At 37.2% G+C, this 20,768-nt stretch overlaps 1 protein-coding gene across 1 annotated transcript in view; it reads left to right on the top strand.

The window, feature by feature from the left end:
- Positions 1-20,768, top strand: part of CNTNAP4 (contactin associated protein family member 4) — a 250,097-nt gene that overhangs the window by 42,872 nt on the left and 186,457 nt on the right. Inside the window, exon 2 of the mRNA XM_075211115.1 lies at positions 5,839-5,949. Within this exon, the coding sequence (XP_075067216.1) occupies positions 5,839-5,949 (111 nt within the window). The remainder of the gene's footprint in view (positions 1-5,838; positions 5,950-20,768) is intronic.

Here is a 20,768-nt window from a genome sequence, read left to right as displayed (position 1 = left end):
CAATGCAGGCAGTGAGCAGCACACATTCTACAGACCTAGTATACGCCATTTTTGTGGGCCTGCGCAGTACAAATTTGCATATTTTAAGGTAAGCAAACGGACAAACATCCAGATCAGCAGCAGCCCCATTGACTTCAATTGTATTAAAGATATGAGGACATTATTTGGCATACTTAAGTGTGATATGTGCAGTATTTAATCTTACTAGACATACAGTCAATCTAGTGAAGGCCCAACATTTATAAAATCTGAAAGACAAATGTAGATTTACAACCCACAGAGCAGTATCACTATGATATTATATTTAACATAGTTTGAGTCCATAATAAAGTGTATTACTTTTATGATTGGAAACAGGTTTTAATGTAGTCATTAAATATATGCAAGTCATGCACTGTGAATATATCCAAGGATAATTTTAAAAGTTTGGGTAATAATGGCATATTTCAAATTCATAACATTAATTGTGCTACAGAATATTAAGTGTATTTAATCACATAAAGCAAATGCAAAATGTGGAATTCACAAATGGATCATTAAGCCATTGCATGTTTTAACGTGTTTTTCTTAGCAATTCATAATTAACAAATATATTTTCAATATGAAAGGCAGTTTAAAAATGTGCTTGTGTAAAGTGGACTTGGCGAAATTAATGTCACAGTAAAAACAAAAATGTTTTTCCAATGGTTTGCTAAAATTTTGTAATTTTTTTGTAAAAATGTTATTTTCTTTGTTAAAACTGCTTTCTTCAACATTATTATGTGCATGTGTTGTGTGTTACTGTCAAAGTTTACAAACCATTAAAATATGTTTTTAATCTACTGCTTAAACCACTGAAAATACTCAGTGATATTGATAGCGTTGCTACATTTTTACATTTTCATGGAACATTTAATTTGCAAAACTGTGTAAATAAGTTTGTGACTATTACACTAACAAGATTTTAAGAAATTAAAAATGTATATGATTTAGAGTTCATTTGGGAAGTGATAGTTGCAAATTTCACTTAAAATGCTAGATACACATTTTATCCTCTTAAGGAAAGTATTAGATATTACAGATACAGAGTATAAAGATGAGGCCTTTTTTTTTATAAAAAGACATTTCATTATACAGCCCATCTCTTTCTGCATTTTTATTATAGGGTTTTGCTAGAGTTAAAAATCTTTATTTTTCTTTTGAAGAGACAGAGTAGATAAAACACTGGAAATCTATATTAATTTAGCAAACATGATGGTTTCAAGTCAGATTGGAATCTTAACTTTGTCTAAATTATATTGACAATAGTTTTTTTCAAACATCTATATTATAACATGTAAAAGGGCTGGCTTATACTAAGCAGCCAAGACTTGAGGTTGTTATGGAAACGCCAGGTGAATCAGTTGTCAGCCATACCAGAGAGTCTGTGAGGATTAGAGAGAGGCAGGAAGGAAATAGTTGACAGAAAGAGTTGCTGGGTGTGTGAGGTGTGTCACAGCAAGTTAGTTAATACTTTACTGTTACCTTTGATTAATATCTTACTCGCTGTCCCATTTATCCTGTTTATAATTTCCCATATTTAAATCTGCCTCTCCCATTTATTTTCCCCAAAATAAACACCCAGTTGATTGTTTGCAAACACAGTGTGCGGTACATTATTATTTAGAGCGTTAGTGTGGTCGGGTACAAGGGGCTTCCCGAGTCAACCCCTGGTGGATTCAGTCACAGTCCGCATCCCACCATACTGTGCAGAAGACTCGGGCAGAGGCACTGAAGCTAGAGAGAACATTTCACCACCCCTTTCGGTGTGCTAGGGAAAGGGGTGCTACAAACATAACATATTTCTGCTATGTACATGTTGTTTTACTGTTTATGTATTTAATACTTTACAATTGTACAATTGCTTGTACGATCTATTTCATATTTGTGGGACTATTAAAGTGTTAATGTATCATGCTGTGTATAGCAATGTAATATCACTTTAATTATGTTTCTGGGTTTCCATGGAGAGTTTGTTTTCCCATATTCATTTGGATGCACCATCTTCAGTATTATATGCAATGAATCACTAGCTATCAATTTCATGATTAAAATGAGATTATGTTTTCAGTCCATGATGAAGTGTAACCAGATTGACTTACAACACCCAGAGAGTCGTTCAGCATCTGTTAGGTTCACTTGATCCTCACATCTTGCAAGTGATTTCTATCAGGAATGACAGATGTCACTTTATACATTTTAAAATATGAAAAACGTGTTCTATTTCAGGTTGTTCATCAAAGTAGTCTTAATGGAGAAACTGAAACAGGTAGACTGGAAAAAATGACTGGGAAAAAAAAAACAGAATTGGAGAGAAAAAAAAATGGTGTTTATTGAAGATGTAATAATAGAAGGGGCTAGGTTGATGTTTATATATTTATATCTATTGTATAAACATTTTGACTTTCTAAATGCATCAAGGACTCAAGGACTCATCCTTTCAAATTGGATTTTGAGCTTCTCATGTGTTTAAAATAACAGAAGGCAAAGTGCTTAACTAACAAATCATTTGGCAAAGATAGGTTTTAAATATTTTCAAAATAATTTTATATATGACCATAACATGACATATAACTTAATATAATAAAAGCTTGGTGTTCTTAAATTTAAATTTGGATCCAAAACCCTGCATGTCAACAATGTAAACTGTTTAAACAGAAACTCTGTGTTAAAATAAAATAGTTATTTTACATATAAATTCCCTCCTCCCTAAATGCTTGAATTGGACAAGCCACTTTAGGGATACATAATTTATAAGCACTTTTCATGTAATCATGGTCCATTGTCTGTTGCATTATTGTCTAAAAATTTCATATTGAATATAGCTACAATAAAGATTGTTAATCCCTATGAAGTAGACCCAAAATACACAGGTTCTTTGTTAATGAAGGATGAACCTTGGACACAGCATACACTTTTGGATTAACAGGCATTTACTGTAAATGTTCATGTGCCCATATATAACAATGAGCCCTAATTTAGCTACTTTCAACAAGGTGTTGAATAACCCATAATGCAACAGTCAGAGGATTTATGAAAAGCAGTACTTACTTACATGTAAACCTGTACATTCAAAATACTGTTTAATTCCAAGTATAGTGTTTTTAGAAGCGTTACACTGGGGTGTCCATGCCTATTATAATTTTTCTTTTCAGTTCATTTTTGTCCACGTGTCCTTACTTTGAATTGCACATACACATGGATATGCATTTTTTATGCATTTAAAACATGCGTTTTCACACTCTTCATGCACTCAACTATTTGAAGTTCTGCAACTGCTTGGCTCTGCATCGCTTCACTGAAGTTGTGACCTTCATATAGAGGCACACGTGTATGACATGTCTATATAAAACAAAACTTATGCATCCAAATTGTTTACATTAAGTTATACGGCCAACCTTGCTCACACATAGGAAATCAAACATAGGTACAAAATACTGAAAGTGTTTATATTTTATTATTAATAGTTTGTGATACTTTAATCAACGGTTTCCAATACAATGGTGCCCAGTGATCAAAATACATTGTTAATGTAATCAGCAGAGCAAGCAATATGTCAGTTACTTAATATGCATATGTAGTCGAATAAGATAAAATATTGCCATTTGTTTTATTGATAATATTTTTTATGACAGTGAAAATAAAGCAGAATGGGTTTTAAAAGCTAATATACTAGACTCTACTAGTCGAGGGTCCTATAAATATAATCACAGTAATGTGAGCTATACTATTGAAAATACATTTCACATAGTTTCATTAATTGTCTGTTGTCTGCCAGGCAGAGATATATGAGTATAACCTTGAAGAAATGTGAACGTGAATTCATACAAAAACTCATATGAGAAATGTTGCTGATTTTATCAGGGAAATATATTAAAATGTTAAAATAATACAATTCCATTGTGCAATTTATTTTTTTTGTCAGTTTATTTAACTAGCACAATAATTGAGATAGAAATCAGGAAGCAGTGGGTTTCCTCTGGTCAACCTTCTCCAGTACTGACATAAATCAAACTGCATTATTATAAAATGTGTCTCTTTCATCTTTAACAGTAATTTCCTTCATTATAGCCATCTAAGGAGTGCAAAGTATTGTGCTGGTTACATTTATGTAGCAGATTCACTTTTAGTTATTTTTTGCATTGGAACCCTATCTAGATTTGTGAAAATTTAGCAGTATGATAATTTTCCCAACAGAATTAGTAAAGAGTCTGACTAATTTAAGTTATTAAGTTTCATACTTTAAAGAACAAAATATATTTTGAATGTTCACACTAAATTATTTGAACATATTAGATAAATTAGTCAAGAAACTTTTCTTTCAGCACATGTGATAATTAGCAGGCTGAATATTACTAAACCTGTGCTCACGTGATAATCAACACTTGCCTTTTGTGTTTTTATCTAATTTCACTGATTAGTCCCTTGCTGGATGAGGATGTGAAGGAAAGGATTAGCTTCTTACAACTTAAGTATTTCTAATAATTGTGTTTGTTGTTTTTGAAATGTGCATTACATATTTGCTATAAATCTATGGTAGAAAAAGCTGTATAGCACTGAGTTATATATACACACTCAGTGGCCACTCTATCAGGTAAATCTGTACACTTGCTCGTTAATGCAAATATCTAATCCACCAATCATGTGGTAGCGACATAAAAGCATGCATATATGGTTAAGAGGTTCATTTGTTGTTCAGACCAAACACCAGAATGGGGAAGAAATGCGATCTAAGTGACTTTAAATGTGGAATGATTGTTGGTGCCAGACAAGGTGGTTTGAGTATCTCAGAAACTGCTGATCTCATGAACAATATTAACTAGGGTTTACAGACAATGGTGTGCAAACCAAAATACATCCAGCAAGAAGCAATTCGGTGGCCGAAAACACCTTGTGAGTGAGAGAGGTAAGAGAAGAATGTTCAGACAGGTTTAAGCTGACAGGAAGGCGACAGTAACTCAAAAAAACATGCATTACAGCAGTGGTATGCAGAAGAGCATCTTTGAATGCAGAGCATGTCAAATCATGAAATGGATGGGTAACAGCAGTAGAAGACCACACTGGGTTTACTCCTGTCAATTGACAACAGGAAACTGAGGCTACAGTGGGCAAAGGCTCACATAACCAGACAGGTGAAGATTGAAAAACAACATGAATCTATGGCTCCATCAAGCCTTGGGTCAATGGTGCAGTCTGGTGGTGGTGGTGGTGTTGGTGGTGTGGGGATGTGGGGAATATTTTGTTTGCACAAATTAGGCCCCTTAATATAAACTGAGCATCATTAAAATGTCACAGAATACTTGATTGTTGTTGCTGACCCTGTGCATCTCTTTTTGGCCAGTCTTCTAATGACTACTTCCAGCAGGATAGCATGATATGTCACAACACACATGTCATCTCAAGCTGGTTCCAGCATGACAGTGAGTTAATTGTACTCCAATGGCAACCACAGTCACCAGATCTCAATCCAATAGAGCACCTTTGGGGTGATGTGGATTGAGAGATTCAAAGGATGAATGTGCAGCTGAAAATCTACATCAGATGCGTAATGCTATCATGGCAACATGGACTAGAATCTCTAAGGAATGTTCCTAACACCTTGAAACCATGCCACAAAGAAGTATACGAGGGACAATAGGAGCACTACGCAGTACTATATTGGTTTACCTAGTAAAGTGGCCACTGAGTGTATAGTAAATATATATATATATATATATATATATATATATATATATATATATATATACTTAGAGAGAGTAATATATCAGATTTAATTGTATTAATGTACTAATGTGCAATGTCCTCCCTTTTTATACACAGATGAATGTGACGGACAGTTGGCATCTTCTCTGCCTCCATCCTCTTTCAGCAGTTCATCAGAACTTTCCAGCACTCATAGTGCTGGGTTTGCTAGACTAAATAGGAGAGATGGTAAGTTTATGTTGGTTTTACTATTCATCTATCTACCTATCTATGTACAAGTTTTCCTTTAAATTAGCATTAACATAAGTGGACATTTATTTGGATGACCTACAAATGAAATCACTGTTAAATTGACATCTCTCCTTTGATTTTTGTCAAATTTTGAAGTCAGTCCTAATTCAACTAGTTTGAGTAGATTCGTTTATGGTTAATTAAAGTTAGTGGGCCTGATTCCTTAAGTACACTAAGGCAAAAAAATGAATATGTTTTCTTCTGGACAAAACCGTGTCACAAAGCAAGGGGTGCAAATTAGTTTATTTTTTTGCACATAAGATAAATACTGGCTGTTTTTTCATGTAGCACACAAATACTTGATAGCTTTATTTTTACACTGAAATCTAAAGTTGATCTAGAAAATGCTTTACCCCAACTATAAATCTGCCATCACATTTTAAATTTGTCTCCCCCTCTAAAGCAACATGGTTTTACCAAGGTACAAAGTTACTCATTTTATTTGCTTTACTTTCCTTAATGAATCAGGCCCAGTATATTCAAATAAGGAATCTTGTGAACTTGTTTTCTTGAGAGTTGTTACTTCTAATAATATTTAGACTGGTGTCCTAGTATTCATGGATTTACAAAATCACTGGAGAAAAATCTATTTAACCGTTTTATTGCACTTTTCTTCCAAAAAGAAGGAACAGGATAGCTTTTAAGGACTGACTGAGCTGTATTATTAAAGTATTATTATTATTGTTATTATTATCATTATTAATAATAATAATGCTTATTTATATAGCACCAATCATATTGTACATCACTGTACATATAGCATGTAATCATTCACATCAGTCCAGCCAGATTGCACTGGTAAAAGAGCTTAAGGGGGTTGTATGATCCAATAGCACACCAATGTAGGTTTTGGGTTAAATGGTTATTTGAGTATAGAAGGAGAATATATGTTTTGAGTGAACTGTGTAGATGGGTGGTAATTAAGTAGCTTAGCCTGGGAAGTGAGGAGGTGAATTTTAAGGAAATGCTTAAAGACTTGGAGGCCAATGGAAAGTCTTGTAGTACAGTGGAGTTAATTCTGCTGTCTGAGAGCAGTACTTAAGCAGGGCAAGTAATGAGTATATAACCAGGCAAGTAATGATTGTGGATGAGAGGCGCAAAGGGCACAGATCGAATGTGGGAAACAAAGGACACTTCTGAGTCAAGGATGACATCTAGGCAATAAGTTTGAGAGGTAGGGTTTATTGTTGTGTAAGAGATGAGGTAGGTAGATGCTGTTGACATATCGAAAGATTGCTAGCTCAGGTTTTGAAAGATTGTGTTTGAGGTGGCAAGAGGACATACAAAGTTAAATAGTAGAAAGACATTCATTAACATGCAGTAATGCTGGCCAACACAGATGGTGGGAGATCTGGAGGTAATAGATAAATATGGGTATCATCCGCATAGAGGTGATATCAGAATCCAATCACTTGTTTACTATTACCTGTTTGTCTTTAATATCTAAAAATTTGGTTAAAAAATATTGCTTGTGTGATGTATGTGAATACTAAGTGTAATGGTTAAGCAGGGAGAGGGTTAAGATTACATGTATACTTGCAGTTGGTTTGGTATGGGAGCTGCTGCAGATGAATATGTGTGGGTTTGGTAGGACTGGCTTGAGAATGAGCAGTTTGGTGTCTCTCTCTCTATATGCTAAATGATATACATTGGATTTGTAGCCATGCACAGAGTGATAAAGTGGTATAATTTTTGAGAAATGTTTGCTTCAAGTTTACGCCAACTTTGCCCTCAACAATGAGTGACTTTGAGAGAGTAGTAACTAGGCACAGAAGCTTCAGTCACCAAAGTAGCTCAACTTGCTAATGTATCATAAGCAATGGTGTCTGAGTTTATGTTAGCATGGAAAAACATCAACAGCAAAAGACAACAGTAGAGGAAAGTACATACTCCAGGATCGTGTCATCTATTCATTAATTCAAAGTGATCAACTGACTGCAAAGTTCAACCTATGGCATAAGCAACCTGTTGTCGAGAACTTTATAAACCACAATGCATATTTTTAAGTTCTGTGGTACAGAGAACACAATCAATATACTACCAAGTAGTGGAAAAAGGCGATATGGACAGATGCATCATTGTCTTAAGTTCTCAACAAATAGATGAGTGCACTTGTCTCAACACCCTAAAGAGCTTCAAAGCTTTGAGTGCTTGCTTCCAACACTGAAAGGTTCTGGTGGTTCCATAATGTTTTGAGTCACATTTCTTTTATCATGGTTTGGGTGCAGTCATTCATTTAAGCACGGTCAAAGTTCTTTGTTACTTTATGGTGCAGAATAAACATCTACACCTGATGTTGCAGCATTTCTTACCTGACAGGATGACAGTGACCCTATCCACAGAGCATTTGTGGTTATCCTGTGGTTTGATGAGCAAGACACTGATGTGTTTCATATTTCATGGCCTTCTCAGTCATTAGATTTAAACCAAAGCAAGCATTTATGAAATATTCTGGAATGACGCCAAAGACAGCTTTTCCACCACCCTCAACCAGGCATCAGCTTAGTAATTTTTTTGGACTGGAAAAAAGGTGATGGGTCCCTACTGCTCTTCTAGACATTGGCAAAATTAGTGCCATGGCTCATATCTACCATATTGGCCTAAATATCTATTAAGTTACTTCTTATTTTTTTGCCACTAATTGTATGTTATGTTCGCTAGCCAGTAAGCTTCAGTGCTGGTAAAGTGCAAGAAAAATGTATTTTGAGTCACCTGGCATCATTGTACTACATAACAGAGACTTATTAATAAGATAATTTTATTTTCAAATGTGTTATAAATAGCCAATATGCTGTGTGCAGATTATAACCTGGCACAAAAAGGGTGCCTTAAGTTAAGCAATATAATAGAGACTATGGGTCTCATGCAGATTTGTATCTATGTGTGTTTTAATAGTGTAAAATACGCATTTCCACAATCTGTATGAGCACCAAAATTTGCCTATGCATACTTCCATATGCAGATTTGGCTGCATCTTACAAATGCAACATTTAACAATTGGAGAGGTGGAAGGGGCGGGTAAGCATAGGTCTAGTACACTAGGGCAAGTTCACATAGTTGCTACTGGAGTTGACCTGCATGCAAATGCATAAACACTTGCTAGGAGGCATATCTTTTGTGGGTGCTGGAGGCCTGGTGCAATGCAGTAATGATGATGATGATGATAATCGTCAGCAATAATTGGATGTTTGCAGATTCACCTCTCCAGGTTATTGTATTTAATTCATCAAGTTAGCTGTGATATTATATGAAGTTGCTTCTGTCTATCCGCATTACTTAATTGATATTTCTATTTAGAATAAAGCAGGAAATGATTTTAAAGTGAAATAGAACAAATGTTTGTATTAAGCTTAATTTCTCTTAATTTAATTTATTTTGTATTTGCCTTTGTATTTAATCATATATGACATGATAAATACAACGTTTGCATTTATTAATGTCTACGCTGGCTGTACACTACACTAGTTTCTACCGACATAAACCTGTCATTTATGCTATTGTTAAAGGAATACATGGGCGCTTGACACATATCATTTTCATTTTGTGTGTCTTTTCCTGCTAACGTTTCAGGCACAACTGCGTCCAACTATTCATGAGCCTCCTATGCTAAAGGCTATGTTCCTATATAATATGTCTGTTAGCTACAGCGTTGGTAAAATGTCATAACTGGAGCTGAGAAAACCAATTCAGCAACGACTAATTAATTTTCTGGAACAATACTGGTGTACTAATATTTTCTATCAGGGTGGGCCCGGAAGCAAGCACAAGCTCAAACATACATTCATGACTAAGAAGCTTGTCTCAGGAGGACATATGATGATGGATGACAGAGAGTAGATTGTAGAATAATGGGTGATGTAAGCCTGCGTCAAATGAGAAGACATTAAATGTCATTAGCAAGGCAACACAATATTGGGCTATAAACCCAATAATGCTGGAATCCAAACTTTTCTTCTGCAAAGCTTGGCTGTGATTGAAGATATATAAGGACTGCAATCAGCTGTAGCTCCACAGCACCAATTGCTGTTTCTAAAACAAGTGCTGTGTTTTACAGTTTTGCAATGTGTTATGTCATTCCAGTATCACAAAACTACCTGCTCCACATTTCTGTGCTGCTGATTTCCTCTGTGTAGAGGTCAGCACTTCCTGGTTCAGGCAGTCACTTGATCGTTGCTGGGAGGCTGGCATATTCAAGCCTGACATTTTGAAGCTCACTCTGACATTGCAGCTGTGTCAGAGCAACAGGTATTCATACCCAGACTGACTCCCTGTTATGCTGTATTGCTGTTGACCTTGGTTTTATTTGTGATTCCTTCTTGGATAGTGCTTCTGCCTGTTAACCCCTCGTGTACCAATCCTTGCTTGTTTTGCCCACTCTCTCTTGGATCCTGATATTGTACTGCACTATTGCCAGTGTATCAGTCATCGGCTAGCTAATCGGGTTTCGAATTTCCCTTCCTCTCCTCTGTGTTACGCCTAATGGCTGATCAGAGTGCTGCAACCTGTGTGTTCCCCCGCAAAAGTCCATCCTGCCTTGCGGCTCTTGGTGAAGACCAGAGGACCCGTTACGCTCTGCGCCTCTGTTTGGCCAGTGCTAAACCAGGCTAACAAGTGTATTCATCACCACAGGACTCTTTTCATTACAGACAATGAGACCATCGTTACACCCATCATGCCAAAAGTTGTTGGCGCTTGTGTTTATGGTGTGTGCAGTACTGCCGCCAGTCGATAGTTACCGGAATGGCATTGATTCCTTGCAGTATTCCCTGGGTGCAATCCTCTGGGCCTTGTTGTGGTAGCACAAAAAAAAAATCACTGAAACAAAGAGGATGCATGAACATCTCTATGATCAATCATCACCACTAAATCCCTTTCAATGCACCTTATTGCTCCCCACTTCTATCTCTGTAAGAATTAATAATTGTCTGTATGATGTTTCTCTGGTGTGCCTTCATAGCCACTGCAGGGAGAGATGTGAACACTGATTCAGTGAAGGGTTTTGGATTAATGGTTTCAGAAGAGAGCCATGAAAAGCACGGGGGAGGGGTTCTGGAAGTTGGGTGATAGCCATCACTTTAAAGCTACTTTACTGATTTTTCTGCTGATTGGGTGTGGACTGAAGTACCTTGACCCTAGCTTCAGAGCAGACATTTTCAAGGCAATTTTCCATGTGAGAGCAATACCTTATTGCTCACTTGTGGCTGGCTACTATAATCTATCCTTGTAGCCTCTTCCAGAATATGTGGAGGACTTGAACACTTTGAGTTGATGGCAGAACCCCAAAGGGGGCTTGTGATTAATGAGTAACAACTTGATGGAATCTTAAGATTGAAGAAGAAGGATGAAACTTCTGTGTATTCTTGAACCAGATTGTTCCTTGAGAATTCTTCCCATTGGTCCAGTCCAATGTCAGAGATGAAACACTGAATGAACTTCTCCAATTGCCCGTTGAGGTTGAAGGTGGTACACAGAACTTACATCCATAGAGATCGCCAGCTCATTGCAGAGGGCCCTCTAAAACTTGGCCACACATAGGATTCCACAGTCTGAGACAAAGTCCAGGTGGAATCCAGGCAGTTAGAAGAGCTGTTAAGTGAACTTTCTAGGAGAAGCAATATAGGACCATCAGGATGGTAGTTTTGCCCTTGGAGCTGGTAAGATACGTAATGAAGTATATTGACAGATGAGTCCATGGTCAGTCATAAATAAGTAGTGACATCAGCAAGCCAAAAGCCAGAGTGCAGGGCACCTAGGTGTGAGCACAGGTGATTCAAAAGAATATGAAGGTTCATTGACCTCTTCATTCTTACAAAGGTTTGAGCACCAGAATTCGCTCATGATAAAGTCTATGGCTTTCTTGATGCCCAGATGCCCTGCAAGTTTGCAGTCATGTCCCCAGTAAAGGAGTTGAATTTGGCACTGTACTGCACTGTGGTCAGCAACTCAGATCAAATAAAATACAGGAGCTTGGATTTGGATCCATGAAGTATATGTAGAGGGTAAATCTCCATCAGAGGCATAGCATTCCAGTGTGAACTAGTTGTAAAGGTCATTGGGCTTCACATTGTTGGATCAAGGGTGGTAGGTGATAACAAGTTCAAACTGTGTCAGGTAGAGCTCTCACTGGCATTTTGTGAGTTCTTTTGCTTGGCACCCTGATGTACTGTTAATTACTGTGACCCGTGTTGTTGGGGTTGGGAATTGGGCACCTTCCAGGAGGTGGCACAGTTTGGGAAGAGACATAATGATGGCCAGCAACTCTGTTTCCCGCATTTCAGTTAACCATGGCATATTTGAATAATTCAGAGAAAAATGTAAGTGGTCAAGTGATACAGACTCTTAATCTGGCATACACTGCCTCTACACCCCTCTTGTAACGGATTAGCTAGATTCCGTACTAATCTTGATTAGCGCTGGCTTACCTGAGGTGCGGAGTCTAACAAACTCCCCGGTGTTACCCAAGAACTGCCGCAAGATGGATGAACTTAGCTGCCAGGAGACGAAGGTCGCGGTCCTCAGTCTTACCTCAAGATGTAGTATAGCGAATGGAGCAGCGGGTAGAGAAGATGTAGGACAACAGCCGGTGCCGGTCAACATAGTATAGGATAGATGGGCACGTGCAGCATGGAGGATTCCGGGTCCTGTACACAGACTCAGGGTCACAGGCAATCATAGTGGTCAGCAAGCCAGGTCCGTACAGAGGGTCAGGAGATCCAGGAAAGTAAGACAAGCAGGGACTGGTACACAGGAGACACTCACGAGGGAGCAGGCACAAGGCATTCCAAGAAGAACAGGAGCCAGGAACCAGGTAAGTTGCTCTGACACTCACCGAGTGTCAGAGTGGGGTTTAAATAGGGGCAGAAATTCAAATTCTCCGCCCCACGTTGCGGTCATGTGACTGCCGAACCCGGAAGTGTGGCTTCCGGGACAGACAGGGCAGAGGGGAACGAGGAGCAGGTAAGTTTGTGACAACTCTTGAATGCATTCACCTATACAGTGTGGTCTGGGTATCATTAATCTGGGTGAATAAATAGATGCTTTACATTTATTCAGTGGTCGTTGTGATTGGTGATTCATAATATGTCTGGATCCAAGAGACTTAGTCAAAGCCATTAAAAGAGATTTCTAACTACCAACCAGAGATGAAATCATCTCGCAGTTTTCTGGAGTAAAATGGTTCAGTAAATTAGATGCATCATCAGGGTTCTTGCAAATGAAGCTATATGAAGCAAGTTCCAAGCTGTGTACATTTAATGCATCTGAAGGTTGATACAGATTCCGTTGGTTGCCATATGGAATATTGTCTGCTCTTGAAGTATACCACAAAACAATACACGTGATTTTTGAACATATTCCAGATGTTGAAACAATGATTGATGACATCACCATTTGGAGTTATACGAAAGAAGAACATGACTCCAGAATAAAACGAGTGATGAAACTTACTAGGAGAGGGAATTTAAAGCTCAACAAAGACAAATGTGAGTTTGAAGTTAAAACTCTTACTTTTATGGGCATTGTTGTCTCAGATCAAGGTGTTAGACCTGACCCAAGGAAAATATCAGACATTGGGAATATGGAGCATCCCAACAATTAGGATGACGTCAGAAGATTCCTAGGGATGATCAATTACTTAGGAAAGTTTATCTCTTAACTCTCAGAACAGTCCACTCCACTGAGATGGTTGTTAGACAAAGATAATGTGGATACTGTCACATGAAGAAGAGAAGAGAGCTGACAGAATCTAAAACAAGCTATTACAGAGTAACCAGTACTAAGATTCTTTGAGTCTGCAAAAAGAATAAGGATATTGGCAGATGCTTCTGAGTTTGGACAGGGTGCACTGTTGTTGCAGGAATATGATGAGACATGACAGCCTGTTACATATGCATTCAGAGCATTGACACGAGCTTAAACAAGGTATGCCCAAATAGAGAAAGAGTTACTTGCAATCACTTATGCACGTGAAAGATTCTTCAATATGTGTATGGTTAATTATTTACAGTAGAAACTGACCACAAGCCATTGGTAACTATCATGACCAAATCTTTACAGGAATGTCCCATGAGAATTCAGCTTATCATTTTGCAAAAGTATGATGTACAATTGCTGTACTGTCCTGGTTAATATATGTATATTGCTGACACGCTTTCTTGTGCTGTGGACAAAATTGAAAGTCCTTGAAATCAAATGCACAAGTAGATTGAAATATATGTTAACATGATTGTAGCTTCTCTTCCAGTGTCCCTTGCAAGATGGGAACAGATTAGGAGGGAAACTGAGTCAGATAAAACAATAACAATGTTAAAAGTAGTCATTCTGAAAAGAGGGCCAGCAGAGAAAAATGCTTGTCCACTCTCTTTTCATGATTGTTGGATGTACTGAAGTTACCTTTCAGTAGTCAATAACATAATTTACAAAGAAAATAGTTTCTCATACCTGGATACTCGGAAAAAGCATGTTGTGCAAGATACACGAGGGCTACTTAGGTGAAGAGAAATGTAAGGGAAGAGCAAGAGCATTGATGTATTTGCCAAGAATGAACCAAGACATAGCGCAAACAACTGCTACATGTGAATTGTGTCTTACATATAGGTCACACCAACAAGTCGAGCATCTATGTCCTCATGCAGTGCGAGAGAGACCATACCAGAAAGCAGGCACAGACTTCTTTGATTGTAATAGAAAGACTTACATTGTTATTACAGATTATTTTTCTACTTGCCCTGAGGTGAAGACATTAAAAATGGCAACTAGTAGATCTGTGATCAATTGCATGAAGTCAGGTTTTGCAAAACATCGTGTTCACATGGAAGTATTCATAGACAATGTTGCTCAATTTACCAGTGCTGAATTTCAACAATTTGCTGTAGATTGGGAGTTTGTTCACAAAATATCAAGTCCCAATTTTCCCAGAACAAATGGAAAGGCAGAAAGTTCAGTAAAACAATTATTTTTAAATCAATTTCTTGACAACTTAGCTGCCTGGCTCACTTATTTTCTATTCTTTGACCTGCCTACTCTTATACTAGTTAATTCAACATCTCAATTGAAAATCCCACTGTGTCTTGTACCACTAAATTTCTTTCAATTAGTTACTCCTTTAGTCTCTCCTGATGGACCTTATCTCCCACCCACTGTGATGATCACTCCCTTGACCTTGTCTTCTCCCACTACTGCTACATCTCTAGTTTCACCAACTTGGCATTCCCACTCTCCGATCACAACCCCCTTTCATTCAGCCTCACCTTACATTGCAATCATTGCTTAATTTCTTACCAAGTGAAATTTGCAAAGGTCTCTAAGAGAGCTTGGGTTTTCCTGAAATAGTGGGCATTTTCTTATCTTTTGTGGTACTTGCTAGCAGGCCATAGGGGGAGAGAGGGAGGACATGTGTCGAGGGGGGGGGGGGGGGTTGGGGGCAGTCATATCATGGTGGCCCATGGCAGGGTGCTTTGGCTATCACTGTAATCTTTTTTTCTCTCCACTCTTAACCACCTGCCCCAGGGATGGGTTCACCCTTTTAAACACACTTAGATTTCCTACGCTACTTGGATTAGTCCATGGTGTTGACTTAGATATATCATCCTCAGGAATTTGGCAGCTATCATAAAGAGCTGTTACAGAGCTGTAACTATTAGTAACAATACATCCTTTATTCCCCTGCTGACTTGACTCCAAGGTGTCTAGCTGTCCACAACCTAAGACAATGTCAACCTCAGTTTAATTAAGGGCTAGGCCAGGATAAAACCTCTTACAAGCTTTTTCAGCCCGAACTTAGTTCTAGGTAAGTGTTTTCCTAACCCAGTCCTCATCTACCCCTAACAGTGTATGATTTACATATCTCTTTGCTGGAGCATAGGTGTATTCATTACTGACTGACACATTTTAAAAGATTCACAGGTGGCATAATTATTTCACTTGTGAACTGGAAAATCTGCACTGTTAGGGGGCTCTGAGGACTGGGTTTGGGAAACACTGTTCGAGGACTGCTTGTAGGTAAAGGAGTCCTGGAACCACACCACCCCTGATTCTTACCAACCACCCACTTGGCCACCCTTAAGAAAAATCTATATACATTTAAACATTGTAGCAATGTTATGGCATTACCAAACATAATTAGCACACCACATATAGGAACACATGATAAACATGGGATGAAGTAACTCACAAGTAATGGAAAACTGGACTTTCGCTCTGGAGATCTTGGTAACACTAAAAGGGTTATAAAAGTGTATGCCATTATAGTCCCGCATTTTGTGAGAAACAAGGTGCAGGCTGGTTAAGGTGACATCAATTGTATCATGGCATATGGGATTTTCCAAGTTTTGGGTGGCCATACAGCCTCCTCCAAACCTTCACAAAATTATTTATCTCTTCCATGACCTAGAAATGGTAGAAGAGGTACACTTTTCAGGTGCACTTTATATGAAAAAGTACATTTGTAACTACATTTCCATCAATGCACTAAAAACATTAAATTGTAAAATTGTGGGACATGTAGTATAGACAGTTATAATGTCCTCTTAGTCTCATGATTTCATAGGGACATAAATGAGACTTTACATGCAATATCTTGGGGGGGAAATGAAAAGGTTCAAATTAATGAAGAAGGTCCTAAAATGGTTGTAGGCAGGACATTAATGGATTTCCACCCAGAACCACAAACCCACATAAGGCTGCACAGGGGTAGTTCCAAAATTGCTAATTAATATGCATGAATTGGACATTTACATTCCTTTGTGCATATCAAAATGTATTGCACTCCTGTTTATCTTGCACTTCAAAAATAAAATCAAATGAGCATTTATCAAAAACAAAGTTAAACAAAGTATGCTTTACTTAATATTTTATGAAAACAAAATTGGCACCCAACCACTTACTTATATTGGTATGTAAATCAATACATATTAAAAAAAAAAAAAAACATGAAAAAAATGACCATTTGAAATCAGAGCATCCCAATAACCTTAAGTAAATATGTGAAATATAAATGTCGACCAAATGAACAGTATATTAAAATTAAAAAATGATGTACTAGAGAGCCAAATGTGATATTAAATAGTTATTTGTGATGATTGTTTGATTTCCATCTCTAGCCCTTAATGATCGTACCTAAAAAAAATAAAATAAAAATGTTTGTGTACAGCCAGTACAAATAAGTGTAATTGCACATTTCTGGCTGCTGTTTGCAAATTTTGCTTCTCGGAACTCACCCCCATGGTATTTATCATTGTTGAACAGATATATTTAGCAACTCCACCAGATATTTATTTCAACAAAGCAAATGAGAAAAATGATTCATTACTCAAGGCTGGAATAAAGTATAAACTAAAATATACAACATCTTGATTGTTACTAAACAAAATTATGTAATCATAGTACAATACATTATATTCTCATGCTTCCACAAACCATAACAACATCATGAATCTCGATAAATTACATTGTCATGTTATTCTTCATTCATCTATCTTTGTGGACTGTTTTGATTTTGCACATTTCATCAATATTAAGATTATGAGACAATATGAAACAAACAAGGAACTGAAAGGAAATGATAAAAAATAGCACTTCTTGTACAAAGAAAAAAATGGGCATTATCAAAAATGATCCACTGTATTAAATAGAAGCTGGTAGATGGCTTAGCCTGTCATTTGGTGTGTGGCTCCGTAAGGAAAAATTTGCCATCATCCATATGTTTTCTGTTTGTTTTTTATCAAATGTAAGCGGATCTCAAGATACTTTTTCCATTTGAATCTGGGTTAAGTACGCTCTGCCTAACCCTTACTGTTCAAATGTAGGTACACACAATAGACTGCAGTATTCATATAGGAATGTGGGCAATATAAGGTCAAATCAGAACGCATTAAAATAAAATGTATTATAAAATACATTAGCAACTCTTAACAGTTCATTACCAGTACAATCATTATTAAAAATATGAATTATAAAAAAAAATTATATACATTTTTTAATATTAAAAACATAAATAAATATTCTTTTAATGCATACTATGCCTAAAATGTCTTTTTAGAGTCTATTTTAGTTGCATACACATTATATACTAGCTAGTGGCATGCATACTTGTAGCAACTGCATTGCCACGCCCCTGGCACTCTCCCTTACTGTACATTGCATATGTCCGTCTGTCCTTTCCTACCTCTGTTTCCTCTCTTCAAGTCGTAGGCAATCATAAGTGTCCTTTGTATTCCGACATGAATTGCATGCAATTGTATTCATTGGCGTGAGTTCTATTTCTCAGCATGCGCTATTTAACGTAAGATACGGCACGCAAACAGACTTGTGTCCTAACATGTGATGTTCTTACTATCTCAATATTTAAGAGTATTGCACTGACACCGGAGTAATCTTTAAATATATTGTTGTTTCAAACTTATTTGTGACACAGTCACAGTTGGGGTGGGCTTTGGCCCCTTCTACAGATGTTGGGTAATCTCCAATCTTTTTAATGAAAAAACTGTGCCGTTTTGCTAATTGGTGAGCAAAATGAGATACATTCTGCAATACCTCTTTACTCATATATGTTTTACCATATGCCTGCTTTTACTCCTGTTTGTCTATTAATTCTTACCTTTTTGTCACAAATGATAGCATAGATTTTCCCGGAGGAAATATAGTATAATAATTTGTATAAGCCTTCCAGCTCTGCTGTAAATCCTTCAGAGTTAGAGTGCAATAAATAATTGCAGAGTGCACTGACATGTCTGGTGTCTGGTTTGCAAACAGGTTACAAAGCTTTGTAGTCCACCTATAAAGATCTTTTATGTTGTTTATTATAGGATACAATGCTACCAGCTCAATCCAATTTGCTTTTCTCCCAGACCAAAGTTACTAATCAATACTTGTACTACAAAGAGCAGGAGGGACACATACTTCAGGGAGGGATAGCAGTTAGACACCATGCCTTGAAACTACAGTAAATTATGGTTGGCTCATAAATAAATGTTTCTTTACTGAAAGAATTATGGATCTATAGAACTGACTTCAAGTTCAGGTGACAAAACACAGAGAAAGACAATCCAAGCATTCTTTGTTTGCAGATTTAAATCAATTTGCGGGTAAGTAGACACATTCATTCCCTAAGCTATCAAGGTTTAACCTTTTTTTTTATTGTTTTATAGCCCTTTCATTTTTGATTATATAAATACACAAAGGGACTTAAGAAACAGATTCTCATGCTACAACTGAGACAGAACATGGCATATACAGAATCACCTCACAGCCATGTAGGAAAAAAATTTAATAGCTGCAATCTTTTACAGGGTTTTCTAGCTGCCTTATACTTCCAATCCATTTATTGTATCATCATTCAATATCATGTATTTATTTGTATAGCGCCACTAATTTCTCAGCGCTGTACAAATAATTCACTCACATCAGTCTCTGCCCCATTGGAGCTCACAGTCTAAATTCCCTAACACACACAAACACAGACAGAAACACAGACAAGGGTAAATTTTGATAGCAGCCAATTAACTTACCAGTATGTTTTTTGGAGTGTGGGAGGAAACTGGAGCACCGGAGGAAACCCACGCAAACACGGAGAGAACATACAAACTCCAGACAGATAAGGCCAAGGGCGGGAATCAAACTCATGACCCCAGTGCTATGAGGCAGAAGTGCTAACCACTAAGCCACCGTGCTGCCCATAGTATGCATTGTGCTCTAAAGAAGAAAGTATGGCATTTGTTTCAGTGTAATATAATCTTACATTTCATGTTGCAAAAAGCCTAAATTCAGAGGACACTGGACAGTTACCTGAGAAAGAAATATTACCTTATATGTATCGTGACAGAAGCCCTTGGAAATGGTGAATGGCAGAGGTATAATTCCGAGGCTTTCAGTCTTTTATACTCTAAAACTCCAGGGAGATTGTTTTGTATGGGAAGGAGATTCCAAAGAAATTATTCAGCTTCCGAAAAAATTGGTAAAGGTCCCTAGGGTTATGTATGGAGAGAGAAGGGTGGGCTCCATGCATAAGGCCTAGTCCAGGTCTTCTCATCTCCCAGTCTCACAGCAAACTAATTAGGAGTTGCACCTGCAAGTTACTGACAAAAAGTTGTTAGGCAGTTTCCTCTGTAACTACAAGTCTGGGGAGGAGGTTGGATGCTTACTGGGAGACACTGCAAATGGTGATCAGTAAGTCTTGCATTTTTGTATGTATGTGGAACACAAGGGCCCTCACTTGAGAGAATAATGTTTAGTTAGTGCCGGAGAGGCAAGGAGTTTGTTTATGTTTGTTTATTTTTATAACTGGAAAATATAACTAGCTGTGGCTAGTCAAACCAAAACAATTGACTGGTGTGATATCCTTAGCTGGACTGTCTGAAGTGCAGCCGTATGCTCCAGAAGACCCCGGTCTGATTACCTCACAATATTTACTTATTTAATAAATAATGAAAAATCTCTATCCCATCTCTATTATCGTGTTCAAATGCATCCAATTTGTTTTATGCTTTTGGGTACTCTCACTATAGGTCAAGGCATGAAAACATGGGAGCAGTATTAAAGGGGATTTATTATTATTATTATTATTAATATTATTAATATTATGATTGATTAATAAAAAATAACAATAATAATAATAATAATAATAAAAAATGTATTTGTATTTCCTTCTTCTGGTTTCCCTCTACTATAAAATTTAAGGAGCAGTTTGTGGAAAGGGCATGGAAGGAGTGAGAACTGATAGCAGCACTGCCAGAACAGCGATTCATAAAAACATTATTTTT

The sequence above is a fragment of the Mixophyes fleayi genome, chromosome 1 (genome assembly GCF_038048845.1).
Source record: "Mixophyes fleayi isolate aMixFle1 chromosome 1, aMixFle1.hap1, whole genome shotgun sequence".
Lineage (NCBI taxonomy): Eukaryota > Metazoa > Chordata > Amphibia > Anura > Limnodynastidae > Mixophyes > Mixophyes fleayi.
Note: the sequence above shows the minus strand (reverse complement) of the source record. Positions and strands in the feature narration are given on the sequence as shown.